The sequence below is a fragment of the Leucopleurus acutus genome (genome assembly GCF_964270905.1).
Source record: "Leucopleurus acutus genome assembly, chromosome: 10".
Classification (NCBI taxonomy): Eukaryota; Metazoa; Chordata; class Mammalia; order Artiodactyla; family Delphinidae; genus Leucopleurus; species Leucopleurus acutus.
The window spans coordinates 73,959,739-73,987,344 of NC_139153.1; the positions used below are offsets into that span (position 1 = coordinate 73,959,739).

The 27,606-nt window shown below is 50.6% G+C and overlaps 1 protein-coding gene across 1 annotated transcript; it reads left to right on the plus strand.

Annotated features, from left to right (window-relative positions):
- Nucleotides 1-453: 453 nt before the first annotated feature.
- CAPN11 (calpain 11) lies at nucleotides 454-12,945 on the plus strand (the record flags this gene model as incomplete). The annotated part of the gene is made up of 20 exons (XM_082847164.1): nucleotides 454-681; nucleotides 1,040-1,109; nucleotides 2,917-3,035; nucleotides 4,122-4,255; nucleotides 4,458-4,626; nucleotides 6,138-6,221; nucleotides 6,311-6,396; nucleotides 6,641-6,715; nucleotides 6,973-7,133; nucleotides 7,282-7,455; nucleotides 10,122-10,344; nucleotides 10,637-10,676; nucleotides 10,774-10,842; nucleotides 10,928-10,985; nucleotides 11,112-11,176; nucleotides 11,455-11,523; nucleotides 11,970-12,048; nucleotides 12,146-12,262; nucleotides 12,732-12,790; nucleotides 12,919-12,945. The coding sequence occupies 20 exons, from the start codon at nucleotides 454-456 to the stop codon at nucleotides 12,943-12,945; spliced, it is 2,106 nt and encodes a 701-aa protein (XP_082703290.1).
- Nucleotides 12,946-27,606: the final 14,661 nt, after the last annotated feature.

A 27,606-nucleotide genomic window follows, 5' to 3' on the forward strand; every position in this document is an offset into this window, starting at 1 on the left:
CACTGCACCACCAGGGAAGCCCTGTGCAGAATTTTTTGTATGGACATATATTTTCATTTCTCTTGAGTATATATACCTAGAGGTGAAATTGCTGGATCATATGGTAATTCTGTGTTTAACTTAGGGACTGCCAGACTGTTTTCCAAAGTGGCTGCACCCTTTTACATCCCCACCAGCAGTGCCCGAGGGCTCCAGTTTCTCCACACCCTCGCCAGCACTTCTTATTACCAGTCTTTTGGATTAGAGCCATACTAGTGAATGTGAAGTAGTATCTCATTGTGACCTGGATTTACATTTGTCTGTTGACGAAGGATGTGGAGCAGTTTTTCATGTGATTATTGGTCACTTGTGTATCTTCTTCAGAAAAACACCTATTCAGATCCTTTGTCCATTTTTTGATTAGGTTATTTGTCTTTTTATTATTCAGCGGAGACCGTTTTCACCAACAAGGGGATGGCGGCTCACATAAGCCAGAACCGACTCAAGGCCAAGGGCATGGGCCAGCACCACAACGCCCAGAACTACAACAACCAGAGCTTTGAGGAGCTGCGAGCACTCTGCCTACGGAAGGGGCAGCTGTTCAAGGACCCCTTTTTCCCTGCTGAACCCAGCTCACTGGGCTTCAAGGAACTGGGCCCCAACTCCAAACACGTGCAGAACATCAGCTGGCAGCGGCCCCGTGTGGGCACTGGGAAGGGAGGCATGGACTCATGGGGGGTGGGGGTAGTAGTGACGTCCCAGTCACTTGGATAATCTCCAATCCCCCACCGCCCTATCTTGGCTCTGTACTAGACTCCATTTCCATCAAGGCAGGGGACGGTTCGGGACAGGCTTAAGTAAAACCTCTCAGAAAACCCCTGGGAAGGCCACTCCTGACCTTTGCCATCCCAGCCTACAATTAGGCCAAGTTCCCCCTGCCGCGCCCCCATCCATGTTTCCCCTAGAGCTCCAAGAGACAGCAGCATTCCCCAGGGAAGTGGGAGGGAGCTTGGGAGGGGGGTGTCCTGGGCTCTCTGAAACTTTTATTCCTTCATTGCAGCAAATCACAAGCAATCCTCAATTCATTGTGAATGGGGTCAGCCCGACTGACATCTGCCAGGGGGTGCTCGGTGAGTGGGGGGCAGGAAAGCTGGGGGCAGGGGGTGAATTGGGAGAGTGCCAGGGTGTCTCCTGAGGCTGGGGGACTGGGAGCCCTGGGTTCAGACAGCTCTTCTGTGTCCCTTTTCCTCCCCTAATCCGGATTCCACCCCTACCTGCTGCCATCTGGGTCTGGGAGTAAGCAGGGTGCTGTATTAGTTATCAGTTGCTCCAAGAGTCAGTGACTGAAAGCAACAACCAACATCTATCATCTCACAGTTTCTCCGGGGCAGGAATTAGGAAGCAGCATAGCCTGGTTGGTCTGGCTCAGGGTTTCTCATGAGGTGCCACAGGAGCTGAAGGATTCCCTTCCAAGATGGTGCACTCACGTGGCAGGTGGCCCCAGGTCCTTGCCACTTGAGCTTCTCCGTAGGACGCTTAAGTGTCCACACATGGTAGCTGGCCTCCCACTGAGTGAGCGGCCCGAGAGAGAGAACAAGGAGGAAGCCCGAATGCCTTCACCACCTGGTCTCAGGAGAAGCAGGCGGTAACTTCCCCATGTTCTGCTGTTAAAAGCGAGCTCGCGGGCTTCCCTGGTGGTGCAGTGGTTGAGAGTCTGCCTGCCAATGCAGGGGACACACGGGTTCGTGCCCCGGTCTGGGAAGATCCCACATGCCACGGAGCGGCTGGGCCCGTGAGCCATGGCCGCTGAGCCTGCGTGTCCGGGGCCTGTGCTCCGCAACGGGAGAGGCCACAACAGTGAGAGGCCCGCATACCGCAAAAAAAAAAAAAAAAAAAAAGCAAGCTCGCAATCCGGCCTAAGGTCAAGGAAAGGGAAATTAGGCTTCCGCTAACCACTGCAAGTGACACGACTTCCTCAAGTCTGGGGTATCAGGTAAAGGAGAGGCCACTCTCCCGCAGGCTCCCACGGACAGCCCCCAGAGAGAGCTTCCTCCCTAAGCCTGGTCCTATTCCCCGGTTTCCTCCAAACCCCTCATTGCATCTTAAGGAAGAAGGCCAGGGTGGGCTTCCTCTGGGCTGAATTGTGTCCCATTTGTGGCAGAGAAGAGGGCAGGGTGTGGGTAGGGCAGAGGCCAAGGAGACAGCAGGTCCCACAGCTGCCACTGGGGCTCACTGAGCTGGAGGGCCCAGGGTTACTGGAGGAAAAATTGCTTCTCCCTAGGTGTCCTTTCCACAATGGTGACGAGAGTGTCCTTAACATTCCTCTCCCCCCTTCTACCCCCCTCCAAGTGTTCCTCAGGCAGCCAGAAGGCCTTGGTAATCACAGAAGCTTTGCCAGTGCCCTCAGCCACAGCCTGGTCCATGTACCCCCTCAGGGCACCACCCTGCCCCAAGCCCCACCCATGGTCTGAGATTCCCCAGGAGAGATGGCAACAGATGACCTCAGCCCAAGAATCCTGCCCCTGTGTCCCAGTGAGGGTACAGACTGAGCCCCTTGGGTCTCTAGTATTACGGGGCTGATCACCACACCACTGTAATCATGGGGTAGAAGTGGGGGGCCATGGGGAAGGGGATCGGCCTTGTTCAAGGGACAGGAGACGATTGGCTGTCCCCCAAAGATGGCAGGTCCCAGAGGGAGGAGTAAGACCAAGGCCAAAAACACCTTCTCCCCAAATCCCAGAACAAGAACGTCTGGCTCTGATTTGTGAGTCTCTAGCCTCACAGGAAAGGTGGAGAACTCACCCCCAGAGCTGGCCCTTCTGCAGTGGGAGGGCATCGGGGAGGGGGCCACAGAGCAGCTCCTGATCTTCTGGGGCTTGGACTCTGGGACCCATACACATGGGAGTGCTCAAACGGGGAGCCCTTCTGTCCTTCCAGGGGACTGCTGGCTGCTGGCTGCCATCGGCTCCCTTACGGTGTACCCCGAACTGCTGTACCGCGTGGTGCCCAGGGGGCAGAACTTCAAGAAAAACTATGCTGGTATCTTCCATTTTCAGGTGAAGGGCGATTTGAAAGCCAGAGTTGATTTGTGTATGAGGGGTGTGTGTGTGTGTGTGTGTGTGTGTGTGTGTGTGTGTGAGAGAGAGAGAGAGAGAGAGAGAGAGAGAGAAAGAATTATTACATGCTTTGAAGTTTACCTTTTTTCTTTCCTTTTTGAAAAAAACAACATTTATTAGGGTGGATTTTTGTCTAATTATCAGAGAAATATCCTCTCACTAAAGAAATTGTGTAAGCTAATTTTTTTTTTTTTTTTTTTTTTTTTTTTTTTTGGCGGTGCGCGGGCCTCTCACCGTTGTGGCCTCTCCCGTTGCGGAGCACAGGCTCTGGACGCGCAGGCTCAGCGGCCATGGCTCACGGGCCCAGCCGCTCCGCGGCATGTGGGATCCTCCCGGACCGGGGCACGAACCCGTGTCCCCTGCATCGGCAGGCGGACTCTCAACCACTGCGCCACCAGGGAAGCCCTAAGCTAATTTTTTAAAGCCCCCAAAGGAAATAGTTGTTATCAGTTTGTGATTCATTCTCCTCCTCCTCTTCCTCCTGCTTCTCTCTCTGTCTCTGTCTTTCTCTCGGTAGATACACTCACATATGTATATGCACGTATACGTGTGTGTATGTGCATGTGCGCATATGACATTGGGAGTTTCTGTCATGTAATTTTTGTAATCTGCTCTTCAAATTATTCAACATGTGGACAAATTCCTCATGTCATAAAAATATTTCTGAAAGTCCCAAGAGTTTTTAAGACCTCAGAAGTCCTAAAAGTCCAGCCAAGGTCAAAAGGTGGGTGGGTCCCTCTGGAGGCCATGGCAGAACCTGGAGGTGAGGCTGGGGGGAGGTTCAGGCCTTTCACTGCCTTTCTTTTGCGGCGGCGGCGGCGGCGGAGAGGTGGGGGGCCCTCTGTTACTGGTGTGTCACTGAACCTGACACCAGGAGGCGCTCGTGTAACAGAGTCTTCATGCAAGAAGGGAGGGTGATGTGCGCGCGCGCGCGCGTGCGCGCATGTATGTGTGTCTGAGCTCGGAAGGGGGCCTGGGGCATACAGATGCCCCACGCCCCGCTGAGACCCACCTTGCCGCCCGCAGATTTGGCAATTTGGGCAGTGGATGGACGTGGTGGTGGATGACCGGCTGCCCACAAAGAATGGCAAGCTGGTGTTCGTGCATTCAGCCGAGCGCACCGAGTTCTGGAGTGCCCTGCTGGAGAAGGCGTACGCCAAGTGAGTGCCCCAGCCTGGCGATTTGCCTGGCCTCCAGGCTTGCTCTGACAGTCGGCAGTGACGGGGGGTAGGGGAGCAACTGGAATCAGGGGAAGAGGCAGGGGGACGGCAGGGCATCCCTCCCTTCCCTCACCTCACCCTCTGAGGTCCAAGCTCACGACTGCATCCCAGAGCCCAGACGGTGCCCTCTCTGTGCCCACAGGCTGAACGGATCCTATGAAGCCCTGTCAGGGGGCAACACGGTGGAGGGCTTTGAGGACTTCACGGGGGGCGTGACCCAGAGCTTCCAACTCCGGAAGCTCCCTCCGAACCTGCTGAGGATGCTTAGAAAGGCCATAGAGCGATCATCCCTCATGGGTTGCTCCATCGAAGTAAGCCGTGCTTGGTCCTGCTTCAGGGCCTTTGCACCTGCTGTTGCTTTCACCTAGAAAGTTCTTTCTCCAAATACCTGCATAACTAGCTCCTTCTCATTCATCTTTTAGTTCAAATGGCCCTTCCTCAGGCTAGCCTTCTAAATTAGCCGCTCCTGCCCCCCATTTCCTCTCTACTCTGTTTTGATTTTCTCCCCAACATTTATCATGATCAGAAACTGTCTTACTTATCGACGTGTATATTCACAACAAATCTACTCCAGACAGTTTTCATATTCCATGAAGACAGTCACTTTATTTGTCTCATTCACTGCTGGGTCCTGGGACTTAAGATGGTACTTGGCATGCAATAGATACCCAACACATATTTGTTCAAATAAATAAATGAACCCAGAGTGCTACTGTAAGACCCAGCAATTGTATTCTTGGGCATTTATCCCAGAGAAATGAAGACTTATGTCCACACAAAAGCCTGTACCCAAGTGTTCAAAGCAGCTCTATTCATAATAACCAGAACCTGGAAACAACTTAGATGTCTTTCAAAGGGTGAATAGTTGGACAGGTGCGTACATACCAGAGGATACTACTCAGCAATAAGAAGAGATGAACTATTGACACAAAAAACAACTTGGATGAATCTCAAGGAAATTATGCTGCATGGAAAAAGCCAATCCCGAAAGATTCCATACTGTATGATTCCATTTATATGACAGTCCTGAAATGACAAAGTTTTTTTAAATGGAGAACAGATTAGGAGTTGTCAGAGGTTAGGGAAGAGGGTCATAAGAGGTGGATGTTGCTTACAAAAGGGCAACACCAGGGATGCTACTGGTGATGGAAATGTTCTATATTGTGATGATGGTGGTGGATGCAGAAAACTACACGTATGATAACAATGCATAAAACATACACAAATGAGTACGAGTAAAAGTGGAGGCATCTGTATAAGACTGACGAATTGTGTCAACATCTTCATCCTGGTTTTGATATTGTGCTATAGGGAATTCCCTGGCAGTCCAGTGGTTAGGACTCAGCGCTTCCACTGCCAGGGGGCAAGAGTTCGATCCCTCATTGGGAATCTAAGATCTTGCATGTGCGTGACACGGCCAAAAAAGAAAAAACATGATATTGTGCTATAGTTTTGCAAGATGTTACCACTGGGGGATACTGGATATGGGGTGCACGTATCTCTCTGTATTATTTCTTAAAACTGCATGTGAGGGAGCTCCCTGGTGGTCCAGTGGGTAAGACTCGGGGCTCCCAATGCAGGGGCCCGGGCTCAACCCTTGGTCAGGGAACTAGATCCTGCCTGCTGCAACTAAAAGATTCCCCATGCCACAACTAAAAAAAACAAAAACAAAAAAGAAACCTGCGTGTGAGTCTACAATCATTGGAAAATACAAAGTTTAATTAAAAAAAAAATGAACCCAGAGAGTTGTCACCTCACTTCAGGTGCCCCCATCCCTCTGACCAGACCTTGAGTTCCTTTCCTTCCTCTCTGTTCTGCGTAGATCAACAGCCAAAGTGACTTGGAGTCATTGACGGAAAGGATGCTGGTGAAAGGACATGCTTACTCAGTGACCGGCCTTCAGGATGTGAGTCTGACCACTACACCCCACCCAGAGGGACAGGAGGAGGACTTCTGTGACCCTACACTCCTAACCTTTGCCCACAACCCACCCAGGTCCTGTACCGCGGCAGGATGGAAACACTGATTCGGGTCCGGAATCCCTGGGGCCGGATTGAGTGGAATGGAGCCTGGAGTGATAAGTAGGTGCCCAGAGCAGCCCTCTGGAGGGAGGGGCAGAGCACAGAGCAGGCCCACGAGCAAGGCCATGCCACAGAGGGACCGACTGGCATCCAGTCACCTGCGCCCAGTGTGAGCCCTTCCCCTCTAGATTCTCCATCTAACCAGGACCCCCAGTAGGCAGACATTCAGGGGTAAGGGCATCCCTGGGGGAGGACCGAGGTGCCTCCCGACCCCCTGCCCCTCCACTGCCTGTCTCTGCTCCAGTGCCAAGGAGTGGGAAGAGGTGGCCCCAGACGTCCAGAGGCAGCTGCTGCACAGGAAGGAGGACGGAGAGTTCTGGTCAGCGCCGCTTGAGAAGGACCACCTTCTGTCCCCATACCCAGTCCTTTCATCTCTCCTGCCACTGCCCCACCTGTGCCTTGGATGGGGAGGCTCTGGGGGTCGCCTACAGGTGTGGGTGTGCTGCTGATGGGCTCTGGCCCATCTAGTTGCGGCAAGTGGGGGGCTACTCTTCATTGCGGTCATTGGGTGGCTTCTCTTGTTGTGGAGCACGGGCTCTAGGCGCGCGGGCTTCTTGCCGCTCCCCTCCACCACAGGATGTCCTACGGAGATTTCCTGGACAACTTCACCCTCCTGGAAATCTGCAACCTGATACCCGACACGCTTTGTGGGGACTACAAGAGGTGTTGGCACACCACCTTCTACGAGGGCAGCTGGAGGAGGGGCAGCACTGCAGGGGGCTGCCGGAGCTACATTGGTGGGCGAGGGGACTCAGGGGAGCAGGGAGCAAGGGCTGGGCCACTGACTCACCGCACACCTGGGCCCCGTTGAGGAGGCGGGCACTTGGCTGGGAAGCCCGTCCACCCTGGGAAGGGCAGGGCCATCCTGACCTGCTTCCTCCACAGACACATTCTGGACCAACCCACAGTTTAAGATCTCTCTCCCCGAGGAGGATGATGCCCCAGAGGACGACGAAGCCGTCTGCACCTGCCTGGTGGCCCTGATGCAGAAGAACTGGAGGCGGGCACGGCCCCAGGGAGCCCAGCTGCAGACCATCGGCTTTGTCATCTACTCCGTGCGTGCCCAGCTGGTCCCCCAGCCACTCTTGCTCTCCCCATGGCCTCACCCCTGGGACCACTGCACACCCCACCCCACCACCTGCCCCGGGACCAGGACACCCTCCAACTGCCTCCACACCCCTGTCTCTTTCCTTTTTCCTTTTTTTTTTTAATTGGAATATAGTTGATTTACAAGGTTTATCAGTTGTACTTATACATATATCCAGTTTTTTTTAAGGAATTTTGCCTTTTTTTAAAAAAAGTAATTAATTTATTAATTTATGGCTGTGTTGGCTCTTCGTTTCTGTGTGAGGGCTTCCTCTAGTTGCGGCAAGCGGGGGCCACTCTTCATCGCCGTGCGCGGGCCTCTCACTATCGCGGCTTCTCTGTTGCGGAGCACAGGCTCCAGATGCGCAGGCTCAGTAATTGTGGCTCACGGGGCTAGTTGCTCCGCGGCATGTGGGATCCTCCCGGACCAGGGCTCGAACCCGTGTCCCCTGCATTGGCAGGCAGATTCTCAACCACTGCGCCACCAGGGAAGCCCCACTTTTTTTTTTTTTAAGATTCTTTTCCCGTATAGGTCATTGCAGAGTATTAAGTAGTTTTCCCTGTGCTATACAGTAGGTCCTTATTAGTTATCTATTTTTTAAATTTTTTTTAAATTTATTTGTTTATTTATTTATGTATTTTTGGCTGCGTTGGGTCTTCATTGCTGCGCATGGCTTCCTCTAGTTGCGGCAAGTGGGGGGGCTACTCTTCGTTGCGGTGTGTGGGCTTCTCATTGGGTGGCTTCTCTTGTTGTGCCGCACCGGCTCTAGGCGCGCGGGCTTCAGTAGTTGTGGCACGCGGGCTCAGTAGTTGTGGCCTGCGGGGTCTAGAGCGTGGGCTCTGTAGTTGTGGCACACGGGCTTAGTTGCTCCATGGCGTGTGGGGATCTTCCTGGACCAGGGCTCGAACCCGTGTCCCCTGCATTGGCAGGCGGATTCTTAACCACTGTGCCACCAGGGAAGTCCTAGTTATCTATTTTATATATAGTAGTGTGTATATGTCAATCCCAATCTCCCAATTTAATCCTCGCTGCCCATCTCGGCCCTATCTCTTTCTGGAGTGGTGCTTTGCGCTTTTGAGGCAGGGCTGACAGTTTTCTTTTTCAGATTTTTAAAATCTAAAACACTTAGGGAGCACTTCCTCTGTGCCAGGCATTGTTCCCAAGGCCTTTCGAATAGTAACGCCTTTAATGAAGAGGAAGGAGATTGGGAGCCAGAGAGGTGAGGTCACTTGTCCTAACTCACACCAGTTCCCACACACTCGGAGATTTCTCCACGGCCCCCAAGCCTCCCCACATGGGAGCATGGACTCCGGCCAAGAGAAACCCCTGACAAGCATTTCCCAAACGGTGCTTTGCAAAATCCTAGAAATGCCCGTTTGTCCATTCATTTACATAGTCAGTGATATTCACGGAGCACGTACTGCATGCCAGGCCCCAGTCAGTCTGCAGAGGTTCAATCGTGAACAGAAGCAGACACGAGCCTTGCCCTCCTCCTAGGCTGTGAGTCCCCCAGGTTAACAGACACACCTGAAGCCATTTCCAAGGTTAGACACAGCCCTGCCCGGAAAGGCTGTATTCTCTACCCCAACCCAGAGCTCCACGGGGCCATCAGTATATTAAAGGTTCTGGTCATCCCTGGAGGAGACCAACCTATTTATCTTGGTTTATCTCACCTTTTTACAAACTTCTATGTGCTCATTCCTCGGTTTCAATAATCTCCTATTAACTTCCTGCAAGACATGAGCGCTCCATGGAAAATGCTCTCCTAGTTTTTTATCCCAGCTCTTCAACTGTTCAGCAGTGTGAGATTGGGCAAGTTATCTCACCTCTGGGGGGTTCTCTTTCCCATCCTTAACCTGCAGTGGCAAAAATCTCCCCTTCGCAAAACTTTGTGTAAACCGTACTTTGCCATCCAAAGCAGAAGGGTTATTGTTTTTTATTGGGGTGTAGTTGTTTTACAATGTTGTGTTAGTTTCTACTGTACAGCGAAGTGGAGTTCCCTGTGCTATACAGTACGTTCTCGTTAGTTATCTATTTTATACATATTAGTGTATATATATCAATCCCAATCTCCCAATTCATCCCACCACCACCCCTTTCCCCCCTTGGTGTCCATACGTTTGTTCTGTACGTCTGTGTCTCTATTTCTGCCTTGCATACTGGTCCATCTGTGCCATTTTTCTAGATTCAAAGCGGAAGTGTTATTAACGCTGGGACTTTTAGCTCTTAGAGCCCACGCCCCTCCCCACCACCAGCATCCCAGTGCCCTTAGCACCCCCTGGCTTCCACAGGCCTGAGCCCTTTCACCATCCTGGGGATCTGACCCTCCTCTCTCTTCCCTTCCCAGGTCCCAAAGGAGGTACAGAAGACGTGGGGCTTGATTCTGGGCAGACATCCACCCCGCTCCTGGCATGTGGATGGGCAAGGGGTGGAATTCGGGGAAGGGTTCTGGGGCCCACTGGGTCAGGGTTCCAGCCCCCTTGGGCCCTGAGTGAGGGTCAGGGAAGGAGACGACCACACTGGGGTTACCTGCCAGATGGGCAGGGTCCAGGCCCTCCCTAGCCCTGCCCAGCTGGGCATCACCGTGGGGGGTCCCTCCCTCCCTGCCCTCCCCTGTGGGCCCTGTACCCATCTCCAGGGCACGTACAGTTTCAGAACCTCCAGGACGTCCACTTGAAAAAGGACTTCTTCGTGAAGTATCAGGACCTGGGCTTCTCAGAGATCTTCACCAACTCACGGGAGGTTAGCAGCCACCTCCGGCTGCCTCCGGGGGAATACATCATCATTCCCTCCACCCTTGAGCCGCACAAGGATGCTGACTTCCTGCTCCGGGTCTTCACGGAGAAGCACAGCGAGTCCTGGTGAGGGGCCCCACCTCACTGCTCCAAGGCCACCTGCCCCAGAGCTGTAAGATTCAAGCTCAGGGGGCAGTCAGCTGGGTCCCCCCGCCCCCGTCCCTATTGTACAGTCAGGGAAACTTAGGCATGAGGCAGGGAAGTCCCAGGTAGTAGCAGAGCCAGAATCAGAAGCCAGATCGCACGGAGCCCGTTCCGTATTGCTGCAGACACACGACACGACCTCCCTGACCATCCCACTGGAATCCCTGTCTCCCTGACCCCTGCTCACTCCGAACCTTCATCCACCTCTGCCCAGGGAACTGGATGAAGCCAACATCGCTGAGCTTCTCCAAGAGGTGAGGGGAGGCTGTGGGGGGTGGGATTTGGGGGCGGCATGTAGGGGTGTGGAAGAACTTTCTGGAGTGTGTCCCTCTCCCACTCCTTTCCCTCCAGGAGAACATCTCTGAGAATGACATAGACCAGGACTTCATACGTTTGTTTCACATAGTGGCTGGTGGAGAGGTGAGAAGCAGAGGGCTGGGGGATTGAAAGGAGGTGGTTTGGGGCTGAAGGGGCCAGAGCCGGGGTTTACAGTCCCCCTTCCTAGGACAAGGAGGTGGGCATATATGAGCTACAGAAGCTGCTCAACAAGGTGTTCTCCGAAGGTGAGTCTTCCATCCCCCACTCACAACCCTTCCCCCCACCCTTAATCACCCCCCACCTCTCCCCCCAAACCCCAACCACACCCTGCTCATCCCTCCCCTTCTTCCTGCCCCTTCCCTCCCTCACAGTCAAAAACCTCAAAACCAAGGGTTTCAGCCTGGACGTGTGCCGCTGTATGGTCAACCTCTTGGATGTATCTTCCTGTCCAGTGGGCAGTCCTGTCCAGTGCTCTCCTGCCCCAGCCCCCTACGCCTGAGCCTGGCCCTAAGGTGGCCATCTCTGACCAGCCATGCCCTCCTTCCGGGTGGGGATTAGGCACTGGGGTAACAAAAGATGCCAGGTCTTCCGGCTGTTACCATGGTTACCATACAGGCCCCTTGGGTCTTGTGCCCTACCTCGGTGAGTCCCTCTGCTTCCCAGCCCCCAGGATGCCCTCCCCACCCTCCTCTTATAACCTTGACTACCTCCCAGAAAGATGGCTCTGGCAAACTGGGGCTTCAGGAGTTCCAGATCCTGTGGAGAAAAGTCAAGAAATGGACGGTAAAGGGCATTGAGGGGGCAGTTTATGGAGGTAAGAAAGAGAGGCCCTCCGGAGGGAAGAGGACTAGTAAGGATGGAGCTGGAACAGGAGCCCCTGACTAGACACACACACACACACACACACACACACACACACACACACACACACACACACACACACACACACCCCAGGATGGAGCCGTTGGTGTGTTGGCGTATTAACTAGTCAAAATATTCAATAACCAGCACAGTCCAGGTATCAGCCAGCGTAAAGGATACAGGCGGAGAGCCCCGGGCAGGGTGCCAGGAAGTAACCCCACAGTCACCAGGTGATAGGAATACTGGAGCTCAGCGGGTGGGCCAGCGTAGGGGGCCCCCGGGGTCTTGGGTAGCAGTCGTGAAGCATTTCATCACTTCAGCCACCGTGCCATGCACACGGCCCTACCACATCTATCCTGTCGCTTCAGGACATCTTCCGAGAGTGTGACCAGGACCACTCAGGCACCTTGAACTCCTATGAGATGCGCTTGGCAATTGAGAAAGCAGGTGGCCAGGGGCAGGAGAGGGCTTTGGGGCAGGGACGGGGGAGGCAGCGGCGGTCAGAGGGCTGGACTCTCTCCCTCCACACTCCTCTCTCTCCCAGGCATCAAACTGAATAACAAGGTGACACAGGTGTTGGTGGCCAGGTATGCAAATGACGAAATGATCATGGATTTTGACAGCTTCATCAGCTGTTTCCTGAGGCTGAAGGCCATGTTCAGTGAGTCAGGCACCTGCCCACTCCCCACCCTGGGCCAGGGGACCGCCGGCCTTCTCCCACATACCCACACGAAGAGCACTGCTCCAGAACCATTCCCCTCCACCAGGCACAGATGATCTGGGCTCAGATCCCAGCTCCACCACTTGCTGGCTCTGTTGCCTTGAGCAAGTCACTTTATCTCTCTGTGCCTCTGTTGCCTTACCTATAAATATAGATAACAGTACAGCCTGCATAGAATGGAGGCGGAGATTAAATGAGATAGTATTTGGAGAGCACTCAGAACAGGCCCTGGTTCAGAGCAAGGCCGTAGGAGTCCTTACCATTAATTCCTATGGGCTGGGGGTTTGGCTGGGAAGAGGGAAGGAACGGCTTCCTACACCCTTTCTGACATCCTCCCTAGTCGGGAAGGGGTCTTGCAGACCACTGACTCAGCTCCCAACCCTTCTCCCTTGTCTCCTCCTTGAAACAGCGTACTTTCTAACCATGGACCCTAACAATACTGGCCAGATTTGCTTGAACCTGAACCAGGTACATAGAAAGGATCCTCAGGCACCCACCCCCACCCCCGCGGCTCCACTGGCCCTTCCCTTTCCCCACCCAGACGTCATGCCCCACCACCACCTCACCCATCCTCTGATGTTCTTCTTGCCCCACAGTGGCTGCAGATAACCATGTGGGGTTAGTCACTGCGGGAGCCTGGCTTCCTACCGCCATCGGCCCCGCCCCCTGCCCCGCCCCGCCCCCCCACCACCCCGCCGCCGGGTTCTGGCCTGGGGGCCGGGGTGCTCCTTGTGGCGCTCACCTCTGCGGTCTCTGCTGATGGAACGGCCGAGATGCCGTGCTTATTCCAGCAGCAGGACCTCCAGGCCCACCCTCCCAGCGCAAAGTGTTTTTCCCCCACAGTCTCCCTCCCTCTCTGAGTACATTTCACTAAAGATTAAGTGACACTTCTGCGGTGTCCCCGGCTGGGGAGGCTGTCCACGTTTCCTACCCTACTCAACGCTGGCCTGTTTCATGGCTCCTCCCTTCTCCCCCCAACTCAAGGGCATTATTATAATGAACAACACATGCCACTGGCTTCTGTGTCTCTTGTGTTTCTATGCCAGAAAAAGACTGGCAGGGGTGTAAGTCATTTCCTCAGTACCAAAGAGGGGACACCCAGGAGCTCTCAGTTGGGGTGATACCACCCCCTATCCAGGGAGCATTTGGAAATGTGTGGTAGTCACAGAAGCTAGAGGGCGCTGTTGTCATTTATGGGCAGCGGCTGGGATGCTAAAGGCATAAGAGTCCCTGTCTGTTAACCGTAAGCAGCGCGGTACCCAGAGCAGCATCCGACGGGAGGGCTGAGACGCAGGACCCAGAACCGCCCCTCCCATCTCCTTCCTCAAACTGGAGTCTCCAAAGGTGACACTGCTGGTCTAGCAAAAGTCAAAAATCCTGCACCGGCAGGAGTCAGCCAGTCATAGAAAGGAACTGGCCCTCTTAGATGTGTGGCTGAGAGGGGTGGGGGACAGTGGCCGTGGGTGAGTTCATTCCTGCCTTAAAGGTGTTCAGATTCAAATCATTCTTACTGTTAAAAAACTGCTGACTGCCAGGCTATGGTCCTCACCGGAAGGGTGGAGGGATCCTTGGTTCACCAGTCCTTGACCTTGGAGTCTCTGCCTCAGATGCCCCATTTCCAGCCCCCAGCCTCCTGCTGCAGTGCGAAAACTGAGACCACCAGCAGTGTCCCCCAACTGCACTTCTCCTGTCCTTCCAGATCGCTCCGTGGCTTCCCGCTCTGGGGAACTGTGCCTGCGAGCTTTTCAGCCTCTTGCATATAGACCGCTTCCAAATTCCCTTAGATTAGGGTCGAATAAATCTAAACCCCAAAAGAATTGGGATCCGTCCTGGGTCTGTGTACTTTCAGCTTCCCAGCGTAGCTAGCTTTGTTTCCTCCTGCAGTAAGGACTCAAAGACTTCCTTCTATTTGCACTAAACACGCCCATTCCTCTTATGCTTGGGGGTGTGGGGGGCTTCCAGCCTTCCTGGGTCTGGTGACTGATTCCCTGCACCAGCCCTGCCCCCTGCCTCCTCTGTGACAACTGCCCATCACTGTCACTCCATTGCCTCCCCCACCACCTCCCGAGGAATCATTTCCAGCCCTGCCACTCTCTTCTCCCATCCTCTCCCCTCTGCAGTCTTGTCTGAGAGAGAAGGTCACACTCTGTTAATGAGGGTCTTAAGACTGATTCCTCCACCCTAATTTTCTACCACCACCTTTTCTCCTCAGAGCAGCGAAGGAGCAAAGGTCCCTGGGTGGGTCAGGGATCCTTTGGGAGAGGCCAGAAAACTAGCAGGTCCTTTGAGTTTTGAGAGAACCCGGCAGTGCCCAGTTGGTTCTGGGGAGCCCAGCAAGATGCTGACCCCACCCCATCCTTGTCCCTTGCCCTAGCGGAAGATGCTGCCAACTTCTGGCTGGATGGCCTTGGGCAAATTATTTTATTTCTCTAACAGAGTTTCCTTTTTCTCATCTGTCAGTTGGGGGTGACAGGGAGTTCACTGGTGGCCTAGAGGTTAGGACTCTGGGCTTTCACTACCATGGCCCAGGTTCAAGCCCTGGCCGGGGAACTGAGATATCCCACAAGCCGTGTGGCTCGGCCAAAAAAAAATGGGGGTGACAGTGCCTGTCTCAGGGGGCTGCTGTATGGACGACTGAGGTTATGAGGGTGAAGTACTGTGCTTCCCACAGATGGTAAACTCAGTACTGTTACCTAAAAATTGGGTTCCCCTCTTGTTGGGTGTCTAGCCAGAAGACACAACCAAGCCAAAGAGCAGGAGAAGGGATGATTTATTACTTGCGGCGAGTAAGGAGGACCCTGGAGATCTTTCCCAAAGCAGTGTGTCCCCAACAGCCAAACTGGGGACGTTCTAAACTAAGGGTACATGCATATTCATGACGGGGCTTGAGCAGAGGAGAATTCAGCATGGCATTTGGGCAAAAGTCAACAGAGGCCAAGCTTCAGTTGACTGAAGTCACAAGGGCCAGAAAAGGTCAACATCACCATCTCTTAGGTTCCAGTCAAGCTGGTGGTTGAGTGCTTCAGGCTAATCTCTACCGCTGAACCAGAACTGAGAGTCTTTACAACTGATTTATCATCTCTGCCATTCTTACTTCTCTTGCCTAAGTCATTCTGTTCCTCTGTTCCCTCACGATCATTATTACTGAGACCTGTTCAAGGGCAAGCATTGTGGCCAGGCTTAGATCACAAAACGGTTTAGGCTTAAATGGCTTCTCTGACGTCCAAAAACTATATCTGGGGACTTCCCTGGTGGTCCGGTGGGTAACACTCCGCGCTCCCAATGCAGGGGGCCCGGGTTCGATCCCTGGTCGGGGAACTAGATCCTGCATGCATGCCGCAACTGGGAGTCCGCATGCCGCAACTAAGAAGTCTGCACGCTGCAACTAAAAGGTCCCGCATGCCAAAATAAGATCCTGCGCAGCCAAAATAAATAAATAAATGAATAAAAATAAAATCTTAAGAAAAAAAAACTATATCTGGATCCCCCTACCCTTTCTGCTTATACCGTCACCACACTTAGCAGAGCCCCATGTATAGTTTGTGCTCTGAACAACTAAAAGGGGCATCATTCACCCAGATTATGATGTGAGGGGCATCCCAGGATTTTAGCACGTGACTGCCCTGTATTGGAAAAGTGAGATGAACTAGCATACACTTAATAAACATATCTACTTCATGCATGCATCCAACATGTATGCAAACATGCCTACATCACATTCCTCCACATCCAAACTCTAAAACAAAAGTTTCCCCCAGCTACAGCCAGGCCTGGCTGCTCCCTCCTCCTGCCTGTCAAGTCTGCTCTCTGCACACACACCCTCACCAGCCCCTTCCGACTCAATCTCGTTCAACTTCACTTGCCTCCTTCCCCAGCCTAATGCTTGGGAGACCTTTCTCGTGACGTCCTTGCCGTCTCCCAGTGGTGTGTAACCACATTTTCTGCTCTGCTCTTCTGGTCCTCAGCATGCGGCATTTCCTCTGTTCACAGAGGTGGGGTTCTGCTGGGGAAGGGCACTAGACCATGCTGCCTGCACCCTGCACAACACAAGCTGGGTGCCCTTGACTGAGGGCACATGGTAATCTAGAGCTCACCTCTGGATGACTCACTGCCACTGTCCACAGCAGCTGCCCCCATTTCCTTTAGACCCCTCTCTACACCCTCCACCTGCACTGCAAAGACGAGGCCACATCAGGGAACGGAGGTCCCTTAGAATACATAGCTCCAGAGCTTCGTCCTCTGGTCTCTGAGAAAGTGGGGTCAAAATGTGCTAGAAATCTTGCCATTTGCAACAAGACGGATAGACCCTGAGGGCACTATGCTAAATGAAATAACTCAGACAGAGAAAGACAAACACTATGATCTCACAAGTGGAATCTAAAAAAATTTTTTTAATAATTTAAAAACAACTCATAGGACTTCCCTGGTGGCCCAGTGGTTAAGAATCCGCCTGCCAATGCAGGGGACACGGGTTCGAGCCCTGGTCTGGGAAGCTCCCACATGCCAAGGAGCAACTAAGCCCGTGCGCCACAACTACTGAGCCTGCGCTCTAGAGCCTGCGAGCTACAACTACTGAGCCCACGTGCCCGAACCACTGAAACCCACGCGCCTAGAGCCCATGCTCTGCAACAAGACGAGCCACCGCAATGAGAAGCCCTTGCACCACAAATGAAGAGTAGCCCCTGCTCGCCACAACTAGAGAAAGCCCGCGTGCAGCAACGAAGACCCAACGCAGCCAAAAATAATAAATAAATTAATTAATTTAAAAGAACAACTCATAGATACAGAGGACAGATTGGTGGTTGCCAGAGGTGGTGGTGAGGGCTGAGTGGAATATGTGAAAGTGGTCAAAAGGAACAAACTTCCAGTGATAAGTCATGGGGGGAATACCCTGGCAGTCCAGTGGTTAGAATTTCGCGCTTCCACTGCCATGGGCCTGGGTTCAATCCCTGCTCAAGGAACTAAAATCCCACAAGCTGCGTGGTGCGGCCCAAAACAACAGCAACAAAAGAAGTCATGGGGATGTAATGTATGTGGCACAGTGACTATAGTTAATAATACTGTTTTGCATATTTGAAAGTTGCTAAGGCTGTAGATCTTAAAAGTTCTCATCACAAGAAAAATGAGAAGGAAATGTCTGAATCTAGGACTGGGGCAAGAAATATACGGGATGAACCTAGAGTGTCTTGTAGTGCCAGAAATGCTAAAAAAAAAGTAGTAAAAACAAAAAGCATGATGAGATTATGTCAAAGGTGGAGTGTAATTCCCCTCCCCTTAAGTGTGGGTAGCACATAGTGACTTTCTTCCAAAGAGAACAGTGTGGAAATCGAGAGAAAAGAGTAGCTTCAAGACAGAGAAACCTGGGAATTGCCTGGTGGTCCAGTGCTTAGGACTCCACGAGCAGTGAAAGCTGAGGGACCGAGTCCAATCCCTGGTCAGGGAACTAAGGTCCTACAAGCTGCGCGGTGTGGCCAAAAAAAAGAAAAAGTAGAGAAACCTGACAAACACGACTTCAGGCAGGTGATCAAGGTTAACACAAGAGAGATAAACCATGTGGATAGAATATACCCTTGGTATGATGTGATGAGAATGGCATTTTACTTCTGTGGTTTCCTTCCCCAAAACCCCAAACTCCAGTCTAATCATAAGAAAAACATCAGACAAATCCCATTTAAGGGACATTATACAAAACTCCTGACCAATACGCCTCAAAACTGTCAAGGTCATCAAAAACAAGGAAAGTCTGAGAAACTGCCACAGCCAAGAGGAGCCTAAGGAGGCGAGACAATTAAGTGTAATGCGGTGTTCTGGATGGGATCCTGGAACAGAAAAGGGACATTAAGTAAAAACTGAGGAAATCTCAATAAGTGTGGGTTTCAGGTAATATTATTGTATCCATATTGGTTCCTTAATTGTAACAAATATACTGTACTAAGATATGATATTAATTACAGGGGAAATTGGGTGTGGATATACAGAAATTCTCTGGGCTATCTTCACAATTTTCTGTAAATTTAAAACTATTTGAAAATAAATAGTTTATTTTAAAAAGTAATTAAAAGCAACCCAAGTGCCAATCAATAAATGAATGGATAAAGAAGATGTGATATATATATATATGTGTGTGTGTGTGTATATATATATGTGTGTGTGTGTGTGTATGTGTATACACACACACACACAGTGGAATATTACTCAGTCACAAAAAAGAATGAAATCTGGCCATTTGCGACAACATGGATGAACTTAGAGGGTATTATGCTAAGTGCAACAAGTCACACAGAGAAAGACAAATACTGCATGAGTTCACTTATACGTGGAATCTAAACAATAAAACAAATGAACAAGCATAACAAAACAGAAACAGATGTATAGATACAGAGGACAAACAGGTGGTTGCTAGAGGGTAGAAAGGTGATATACATACCTTGGAGATATTTTTCTATTAGTATACAGAGAGCTTCCTTATGATTTGTTATAGCTGCAGAGTATTCCACTGCAGCGAAGTCTCGACACTTATTTATGAGCTCTTTATTGAGTTGTTTGCAATCTTTTACTACTATAAGCAATGCTAGAGTGAATAACACTGCACATATGTCATCTCATATAGTGGAAATATTTCTATAGGATAAATTTCTGAAAGTGGGATATTGAGCTAAAGAGTGTATACATCAGTAATTCAGATACATATTAAATTCCCCTCCATAAAGGTAATCCCAATTTACGCTCCCACTAGCAATATAAGAGTGTCTATTTCTCCATCAAGGCAGTGTGTCGTCAAACTTTTGCATATTTATAATGTGATAGAAGAAAAATGGTTTCTGACTGTCCTTGTAATTTGCATTTCTTTTTTTGCATTTGAAGCTGAGCAAATATTCATGTTTTCCTTTCATTTCATTTTCTGTGAGCGCTTCATATTCTTTGCTCATTTTTATACTGGACTTTTGTGTTTTTTCCTTATAAAATTCTAGGAGCTATTTATATTTTAGGAAGATTTGACCTTTCTCTGCATAGGGGCTGCAAATATTTTCCTTTGTCATCTGTGTTTCCACTAGGTTTTTAACGCTTGCCCATAGACTCTGCCCTTCGCCCCAGCAGAACCTCCCTCTCCAGGCCACCTGGCCCCTCTCACAGCCACATCCCAAAGCCCCTTTAGTTCCTCACTCTTCCAGGTGACATCTGACCTCTTGGTGACATCTGACTCTATACTGAAGACTCCTTTGTGTGTAAATAACATTTATTCTGTCCTTTATCGACTTTAGGGGTTACACATTCTCAGTAGAACGTAGAAAACACAGAAAAGCACACAGGAGAAAATCAAAACACCTTATATTCCATCCCTTAGGATAACCACTTCCTGTTTATCAGTGCCTATGCATGTTTTTAATTGCGTATATGTTTATTTATTTACAAAATAAATTTCTTACATTTACCCAGTTCCTTTGGGAGTGTATAACCGCACTTTCCTCCCTCTTGGATATCTCCTTGTCCCTATTCTGTCTCCACAAGGAGGTAAGCTCGAGGAGCTGACGTGGGGGGAACTTTTCCCTCCTGCCCATCCCCACAGCAGCCTCACTCTCTCTCCTGGACCCCTGGCCACGTTTCTCCTGCCCCATCCCCCACCCCCTCCAAGCTTAACCACTGCCCTCACTCCTGCCAGAGACGTCAAATTCCTGGTCTCATCGTGTCTTCAGACCCACCTTGGTGGAAACCTCGGATCATCACCCCATCACCCCAAAAGATGCTAGTTTCCCTCCTTCTGCTGGTGAAACCAGCCAAGTGGAACGTCCAAGACTCCCTCAAGCATTGTTTCCAGCCCACGTCTTGTCTCGCGTGCACCAAACATCTCCCGAATTCGCCGTGCTCCGTTTGGTCTCCTGTCTTTACTCATGCTCTTCCTCGCCGTCCCCTTCCTGCAGCAGGTCTCCCCACGACCTGTTCGTCACATTCTGCCCCTCCTCTGCCCCAGCGCAGCCCCGCCTTCCCTTCCCTCCTGAGTCTCCCCCTGCAGTCCTCCCCCTTTCCTGGCTCTGTGTTCCAGGAGGCCTCCTCTGAGAAGCTGCACGCACACACCCAGGCCACTTGCTGGCCAGGTGCCCCGGACTCCCAAGGTGCCAGTCACTTCCCCTGGCAGACCATTTATCTCTATTGTCATTTCCTGTTTATTCCTACTGACCATACACTGGGGGCAGGACTGTCATTTTCATTGACGCATTTTGAATGCCCGCACGTATGAACATTAAATAAGTTTGTTGACCAAGGAAAGGAATGGCTCTCCCAGCTAATGTGACCGCTCCCACATTGAACCTTCAAAGCTCTCCATCCAGGATGCCTCCTGGAGGGCCAACGTGGCCCAGCTGGAATTGGCATCCTCTTAGGTCTGATGTGCAAACTCCTCCATCTCGACTGACAGTCTTCCTATCACCCTTTTCTGATTGTCACCGAGGCCATCTCTGAACCTCAGTTTACTCATCTGTCTAGAGAAGAGAACGCTCGGGAAAACTGTGAGGACCAAAGGAATGACATACTTTGTAAATGGCAATGTGAGGCATGAATACGAGGTGTGGGTACATCATAAAAAAGAGTGCTACCATTCACTCAGCGTGTTTTCTATACTAGGCACTGTTCTAACATCTAACTATTAATGCCTTTCATGCAAACAAATTAGCTCCCCTTTCATAGAGAAGTATACTGAGGCACAGAGCAGTTAATGACTTATTTGCCTGGGATTCCACACTAGCAGTAGAGCAGCTGGGATTTGAATCCAGACCACATAGCTCCACTTGCCTAACCACCACCCTATATTGTCTGTCTATTAAATAATAGTATCATTTGGTCTGACAGCTGCCCTATTCAATTCATTAATTAATTGGGTTTTGTGACCCAATCATACAACCACGTTCTCCCAGCGTGATTCTAACTCCAATGGTAAATCTGTAGGTAGATTTTTGTGTAGATAACCACTTATCTCCCAAGGATGGAGACATGTTCAAAATGTAGCTCTTTAAAAAGCACCATGCCTAGGGGCTTCCCTGGCAGTCCAGTGGTTAAGATTCTGTACTTCCACTGCAAGGGGCATGGGTTAGATCCCTGGTCGGGGAACTCCCACATGTTCCACGGTGCGGCCAAAAAAAAAAGAATCACGCCCATATTTTTTGTTCTTTGACATTTGTATTATCAGATTCAAATAGAATAAATACTCATCAGCTGAATTAAACACAGAGAAGTTTAAAGGCATCTGTTTTGTCATACTTGACATGGACTTACCTTCAGTGGTACTGACAGATAATATATCCCCAATCCCACCATTCCAGGCCCTCCAAGCATTCTGAGGATGAGGTTTCCATTCCCTTCCCTTGTTTTCAGAATCTCCTCACCAAGAGAGAGATGGGGATGAAGAAGGGGAGGGAAGAAGCCACCCTGGGTACAGGAGAAGAGAGACAGAGTTTTGGTGGATCCTTCTGTGTCTGTGGCTCAGGGGACAGGCTCTGCTCCCCTGGACTGCCTTGGGGGGCGGGCATAGCAAGGTCACATCCATGTACGTAGTTTCCCTGGCCCTCCTCCTTTGCCTGTCCTGTTCCCCCTCCCCTGATGCCAGCCTCATCCTTGACACAAAGCACTATGGGAGCCAGAGAATGGAGAGGGGGCAGAAAGAGCCCAGCGCTGGATACCCAAGGAGAGACTGAGGACAGAAAAGAGGATGCCCGCCCCCAGGGGACAGCTAGAAGCAAGAGGCCTGCCTCCTGGCACCATGCCCCCTAACTGCCAGGACGCACAGCCTTTACTTCTGGGGGGCCAGAAACTTGTGGGAGGTTGGGAGGGAAAGAGAGGGCAAAAGATGGAAGAGACTTAGAGAGGTCCAGAGAAAAAGGGTAGAGGTGAAGGGGACCAATGTATGTTCCATTATTAAATGATAGATATGGAGAATAAAAAAAGATGCAGAGGACAGCAATTCTGTAGTGTAACAGAATTCGTCCATGTACTCACCACCAAGATTAGACAGTGTTAACATTTTGCCATATTTCCTTTAGCTTTCTTCATTTTTAAATTTTTGTTTGTTGATTTATTTATTGGCCGCACTGTGCAGCATGCAGGCTCTTAGTTTCCTGACCCGGGCTCAAACCCATGCCCCCTGCAGTGGAAGCGAAGAGTCTCAACCACTGGACCGCCACGGAAGTCCCTAGTTTTCTTCATTTTTTTTTTTTTTTAAAGGGATAATACATTAGAGACACTGCTATAATGCCCTCCCCACACCTATCATTTCCTGTCCCTTCTCCCCTAGAGGGAGCTATTCCTCTGGAGTCCTGTCTCTCCCATCTATGTTTTTACTTTTACTACACGGGCATACGTAGGTATGTACCCACAAGAGCATATCCTATTGCTCGTGCGTCCTGCATTTTTACATACCTGGTATGATTTGACCCATATTCCTTTGCCACTTGGTTTTACCTTAACATCACATTTTTTTTAACATCACATTTTTGAAACATATCCCTGTTGATACATGAGTTAGTGCATTCATTTCATCTGCTGTATAGTACTCCACTTTGATTACGTTTGCATTTCTGTTCTCCTGTAGGTAGACATTGAAGTTGTTTCCAGTTTTTGTTGTTGTTATTACAAAAACCATGAAGGGACATCCTCATACATGTCTCCCCGTGCACATCTGTGAGAATTCCACTAGAGTCACACCTAGAAGTAGAATTGCCGAGTTCCAAAGGAAATGTGTGTTTCCAGCTTTACCAGATATTGCCAAATTGCCCTCTAAAACAGTTGTGTCCAATACTCCATGAATTTCTGCTTCTGAGGGGTGTGAAATGAGAGCTCTTTCTGGATATATTTGCACTTTCCCATGAGCTAATGTGGATAAGTAGCTTTTCACATTTATGGACCACTCATGTTTCCTCTTCAGGAAATGACCTGCCCATATCTTCCGTTCACTTTTCTGTGGGGGGTGTGTGTGTGTCCTTTTCTTACTGATTATAAAAGTACTTTATTTATGATTGATACTGAATCTTTTTCAGTTATGTGGATTGCAAATCTCTTCTCCCAGTCTGTGGGGGACTGTCTTTCACTCTGTGGTGTCTTTTGTTATTTAAAAGTTTTTAATTATTACTGAAGCTGGGTGATTGACACAGGGGGGTTCATTATACTGTTATCTCTATTTTTGTATAATTTTGAAAATTACCCTAACAAAAAGATTTGTAAAAATCTATAGAACAAATAATTCTCTATCATCCCAAATTCCTAAAGATCATGTCCTATATTTCATAGTTCTACTTTCCACATTCAGGTCTCTAATGCCACTGGAATTTATTTTTGTAGTCGGTGAGCCAGAGAATCAAAGATTATCTTTCCCTCATAGATGGCCAACTGTCCCAGTTCTATTTCTGATCCTGTATGTCCCTTCTCCTCTGACCAGAAATTTCTCCTCTGACCAGACATTTCTCCTTTGCACCGTATATCCTTAGGTCTGTTTCTATGCTCTCTATTCTGTTCCTTAGTCACTGCGTCGATTCTTACATTTTGCCAGTTTTAATTCCCATATTACCAGATTGGCCAGAGTAGTACCTCTCAGGCCAAACTGGTATCCCTTCTTTTCCTTCTTCACATCACGTGGCTCTTCTTGGCCCTTTTTCTTCCCATATAAATTTTATGATCAGCTTACCCAATTCCAGAAAGGAAAAACACAACACTGTTGGGTTAGTTGGAATCGTGTTGAATTTCCAGATTCATTTGGGGGAGAACCAACATCTTTTTAACCCAATACCTTCCTGACCATTACCTTGGCACGTCCATGTACGGGGTCTTCTTTTTTGGTCCCTATGTAAGAATTTGTATCTGTTTTCTCCATGAGGGTTTTGCTCAGTCTTTGTTAGATTTGTTCCTGGGGCCTGGGGGGTTTACTGCTCTCCCCCTTCACCGTGCCAGGCGCGTCTGTCCTCACCCCCTACCCCTGCCCCTTGGTCCACGCCCTCCCCTCCCACTGTCCAGGGGGCAGCTGTCCTGCTCCAACAGCTGACTAGTTCTGTGAGGGCTTGCAAAGTGGACACGGCTCCCACCTCCCACCTCGGGGCCCGTCAGCTGAGTCTGGGGCAAGGCACAGTTGTTTCCGTGGGGGCAATGAGCTCCATTCTGTCCGGGCCCCTCTCTGGGCTTCCCTCTCCCCGGCCAGAGCAGCTGTTCTTGTGGGTAAGGAAGGGCCCCACCTGTCAGCTCTAGTTACTCTTTCAGGCAACATCCAACTCCCTGACCCCTTTTCTTTGTGTCTTATGAGCCTGTCTAGTGTGCGTCTTATGGCCCAATTGCCTGTTCATGGGTCTGTCGTTGCCTGGAACTGGTGGGCAGCGGAATGGTGGTCATGGGAAGGGACCGTCCCTCTCTAACCTCAGAGGACCTGCCGTTCCCACAGTTTTCTCTTAGTTGTCACCATGTTCAGGCCTCAAATCCTAAAATTGCCCCACTCAGGTAGATTAATGACTACAGTCCCAGGGAGAGAGGTGTGGTGATAGGGCTGGCACTCTGCCCTTCCCCACAGACACGTTCTATACCTGGCTGGCCTCCACACCTGCTCCCCGGCACCTGCTCCCCGCAGCGCTGCCTGTCCTGGATGAGGCCTCCCTGGCCTCTTCTCAGAATCTTTGTTTGGGGGTCAGCGCTGCCCTCAACCTCCCACAACAGGGAAGGGCTGCAGGCCAGTGCTGATCCCCCAGGGGTGATGACAGGGCACTGGAACATGGCAGAGCCAGAACGCACACCTCCATTGCTTCTTCAGGCGTTAACTGAGCCCCAGAACCCACTCTCAGTAGCTGTTCATGAGTGTCAGGGTGCCTCATAGCAGGTCTTCACGGAGCAGCCAGTAGGGCTGGGCTCAGACGTAGGATGTGCTGGGAGGGACAACCCAAAAATATCAAGGAAGGAAACGTGTTTTTGTAAATTTTTAAAAAATCTTCGGGATTTCCCTGGCAGTCCAGTGGTTAAGACCCCACACTTCCAATGCAGGGGGTGTGAGTTCGATCCCTGGTTGGGGAACTAAGATCCCACATCTTAGTGTGGCAAAAAAAAAAAAAAAAATTATGGAAATATAGTTGATTTACATTGTGTTCATTTCTGCTGTACAGCAAAGCGATTCAGTTATACAGTACATATATATATATTCTTCTTCATATTCTTTTCCATTATGGTTTATCACAGGATAGTGAATATAGTCCCCTGTGCTATACGGTAGGACCTTGTTGTTTATCCATCCTATATATAATAGTTTGCATCTGCTAATCCCAAACTCCCAATCAGGAAGGAAACTCTTGTTTATTGAACACTTTCTAGAAGCCAAGCTCTGGACTTGGTAATCTCCCATCTCTTGATCCTGTCAGAGGCAGGTTCTATGATGATTCACATTCTAGGGAGGAGGCCTGCTGCACAGCACAACTCCAGGGGGGTCACTCCTGCCCCCAGTTGCACAGCGTGCAGTCTGTGCTCCAGCCTCCAGAGTAGCCCGGAGAGGGTCGCAGAGCTGGCACGTGAATCCAGACTGGAGTGACCATCAGAAGCACTCTTCACCTCCCTGTTTGGGTCCAGGCAGAGTGAGTGGCTGTGCGGTACAATGGTTTGAACCCCTGGATGGAGACAGCAGAAAGGGGTGGGAGGAGTGGAAGGCCCAGTGTTCTCAGGTCTCGAGAGAAACCATTAGCTCTATTAACAGCTCTCACCACCGCCTCCTGTTTGTCCATCTGTTTGTCTGTCACTCTGCTGACTGCTGGTGTGTGAGTCCTGTGTCCTCGTCACCAGGTACACACTTGTTGTTGACATGAATGACCCAATTAAATGATGTCTATGTATGGAGGGGGGGTCCCCAGGACACCTCTGTGCGGCCCTGAGGATCTGGGGAGAGGACCATGAAGGAGGACCTCAGGGGTCACTTACTGCTCAGCCCACAGGCCTCAACTTCACAAGTTGGCGCCCAAACACATTTTTTTTTTTAATTGCCTTTGAGGAACAGGAGGTTTGACCAGTTTCCTCCCTGGCCAGCAGAGTGTTGGAGGCAGGGGTCAGAACCGTGCGTGAAAGATCCATTACACGAGGCTAAGTCAGGAACTAGAAGGAACTGCTGCTCTCTGGTAGCTTTGTTGCCGGAAGGGATGGTTATCTTTCCAGCAAAGGCTGAGGAAATCCTTTTCTGCCTTGGGGCGGGCCGGGGGATGGGATTAATCCCAGGTGAAGGTGGGAAGGAGATGAAGAAGTGAGTTAATCCCAGGGGGGGACGAGGGGTAGAGAATAAACTAAAACCAGATCCAGGCCCTGGACACAGCCGCTGCCCCTCCCCCACCTCCCTTCCCAACTCCCTCTGGGGTTTCCTATTGTTACCAGAGACGACATCCTGTTTCCTTTACCTGCCTTACTGTCCCAGGCCCCTGGCGTCCCCTACTGTCTCAGGGAGCAGGGGTGGGACAGAGGTCTGGCCCCAGACGCAGAGTCCAAGGATCTCACAGCTGGAAGATCTCACAGCAATGGAAACTGACCTGGGAGGTATGGGGTGCAACTTACCCAAGGTCACAGCATTGCAGATCTGGGTCAGCACTTGGGCGGGCCTCCACAGTTCTCTCAAGATTACATACTTTGTAGGTTCCCAGGGGGAACCTGACTTCCCCTCCCTTAGGCTCAGTGTGGTGGTCAGTTCCTCCTCTCCAAATGCCTCTCTCCAGCTGACTGTGGCCCACAGGACTCACACACATCCTAGGAATGTGTTTGGATCCACAGAGTTCTGGGGCTCAGTAGCACAGGCTCTAGGACAAGCAGGCCTGGGTTTGGATCCCATCACAGAACCTTTATTTATTTATTTATTCTGACAAGGAATGTTTATTGCCGAGCACTAGGGACAGAGCAGCAGACAAAATAGACATAAGTCCCTACTCTCATGGAGTTTACATTCTAGTGAGGGAGGCAGATAATCAGTAAGGTAAGGAAGGAAGATACACAGCCTGTCAGAAGGATTTGCTGAGGAGATAAATAAAGCAGAGGAGGGGATGGAGAGAAGGCAGCAGGAGATGGGGTGGAGGGAATGTACTGTTAAATAGGATGGATGGGTAACATCTGGGTGAAGACTTAAAGGAGGTGAGAGGTGGAGCCACATGTGGATACCTGGAGAAAGCTTTGTAGGCAGGAGCAATAGTACGTGCAAAGGCCCTGAGGCGGAAACACGTCTGGCACAGTTAAGAGCAGCAGGAGGCCAGCGGGGGCAGGCAGGGTGAGAGAGGAAAGGACTAGAAGTTGAATCAGGAAGCCAG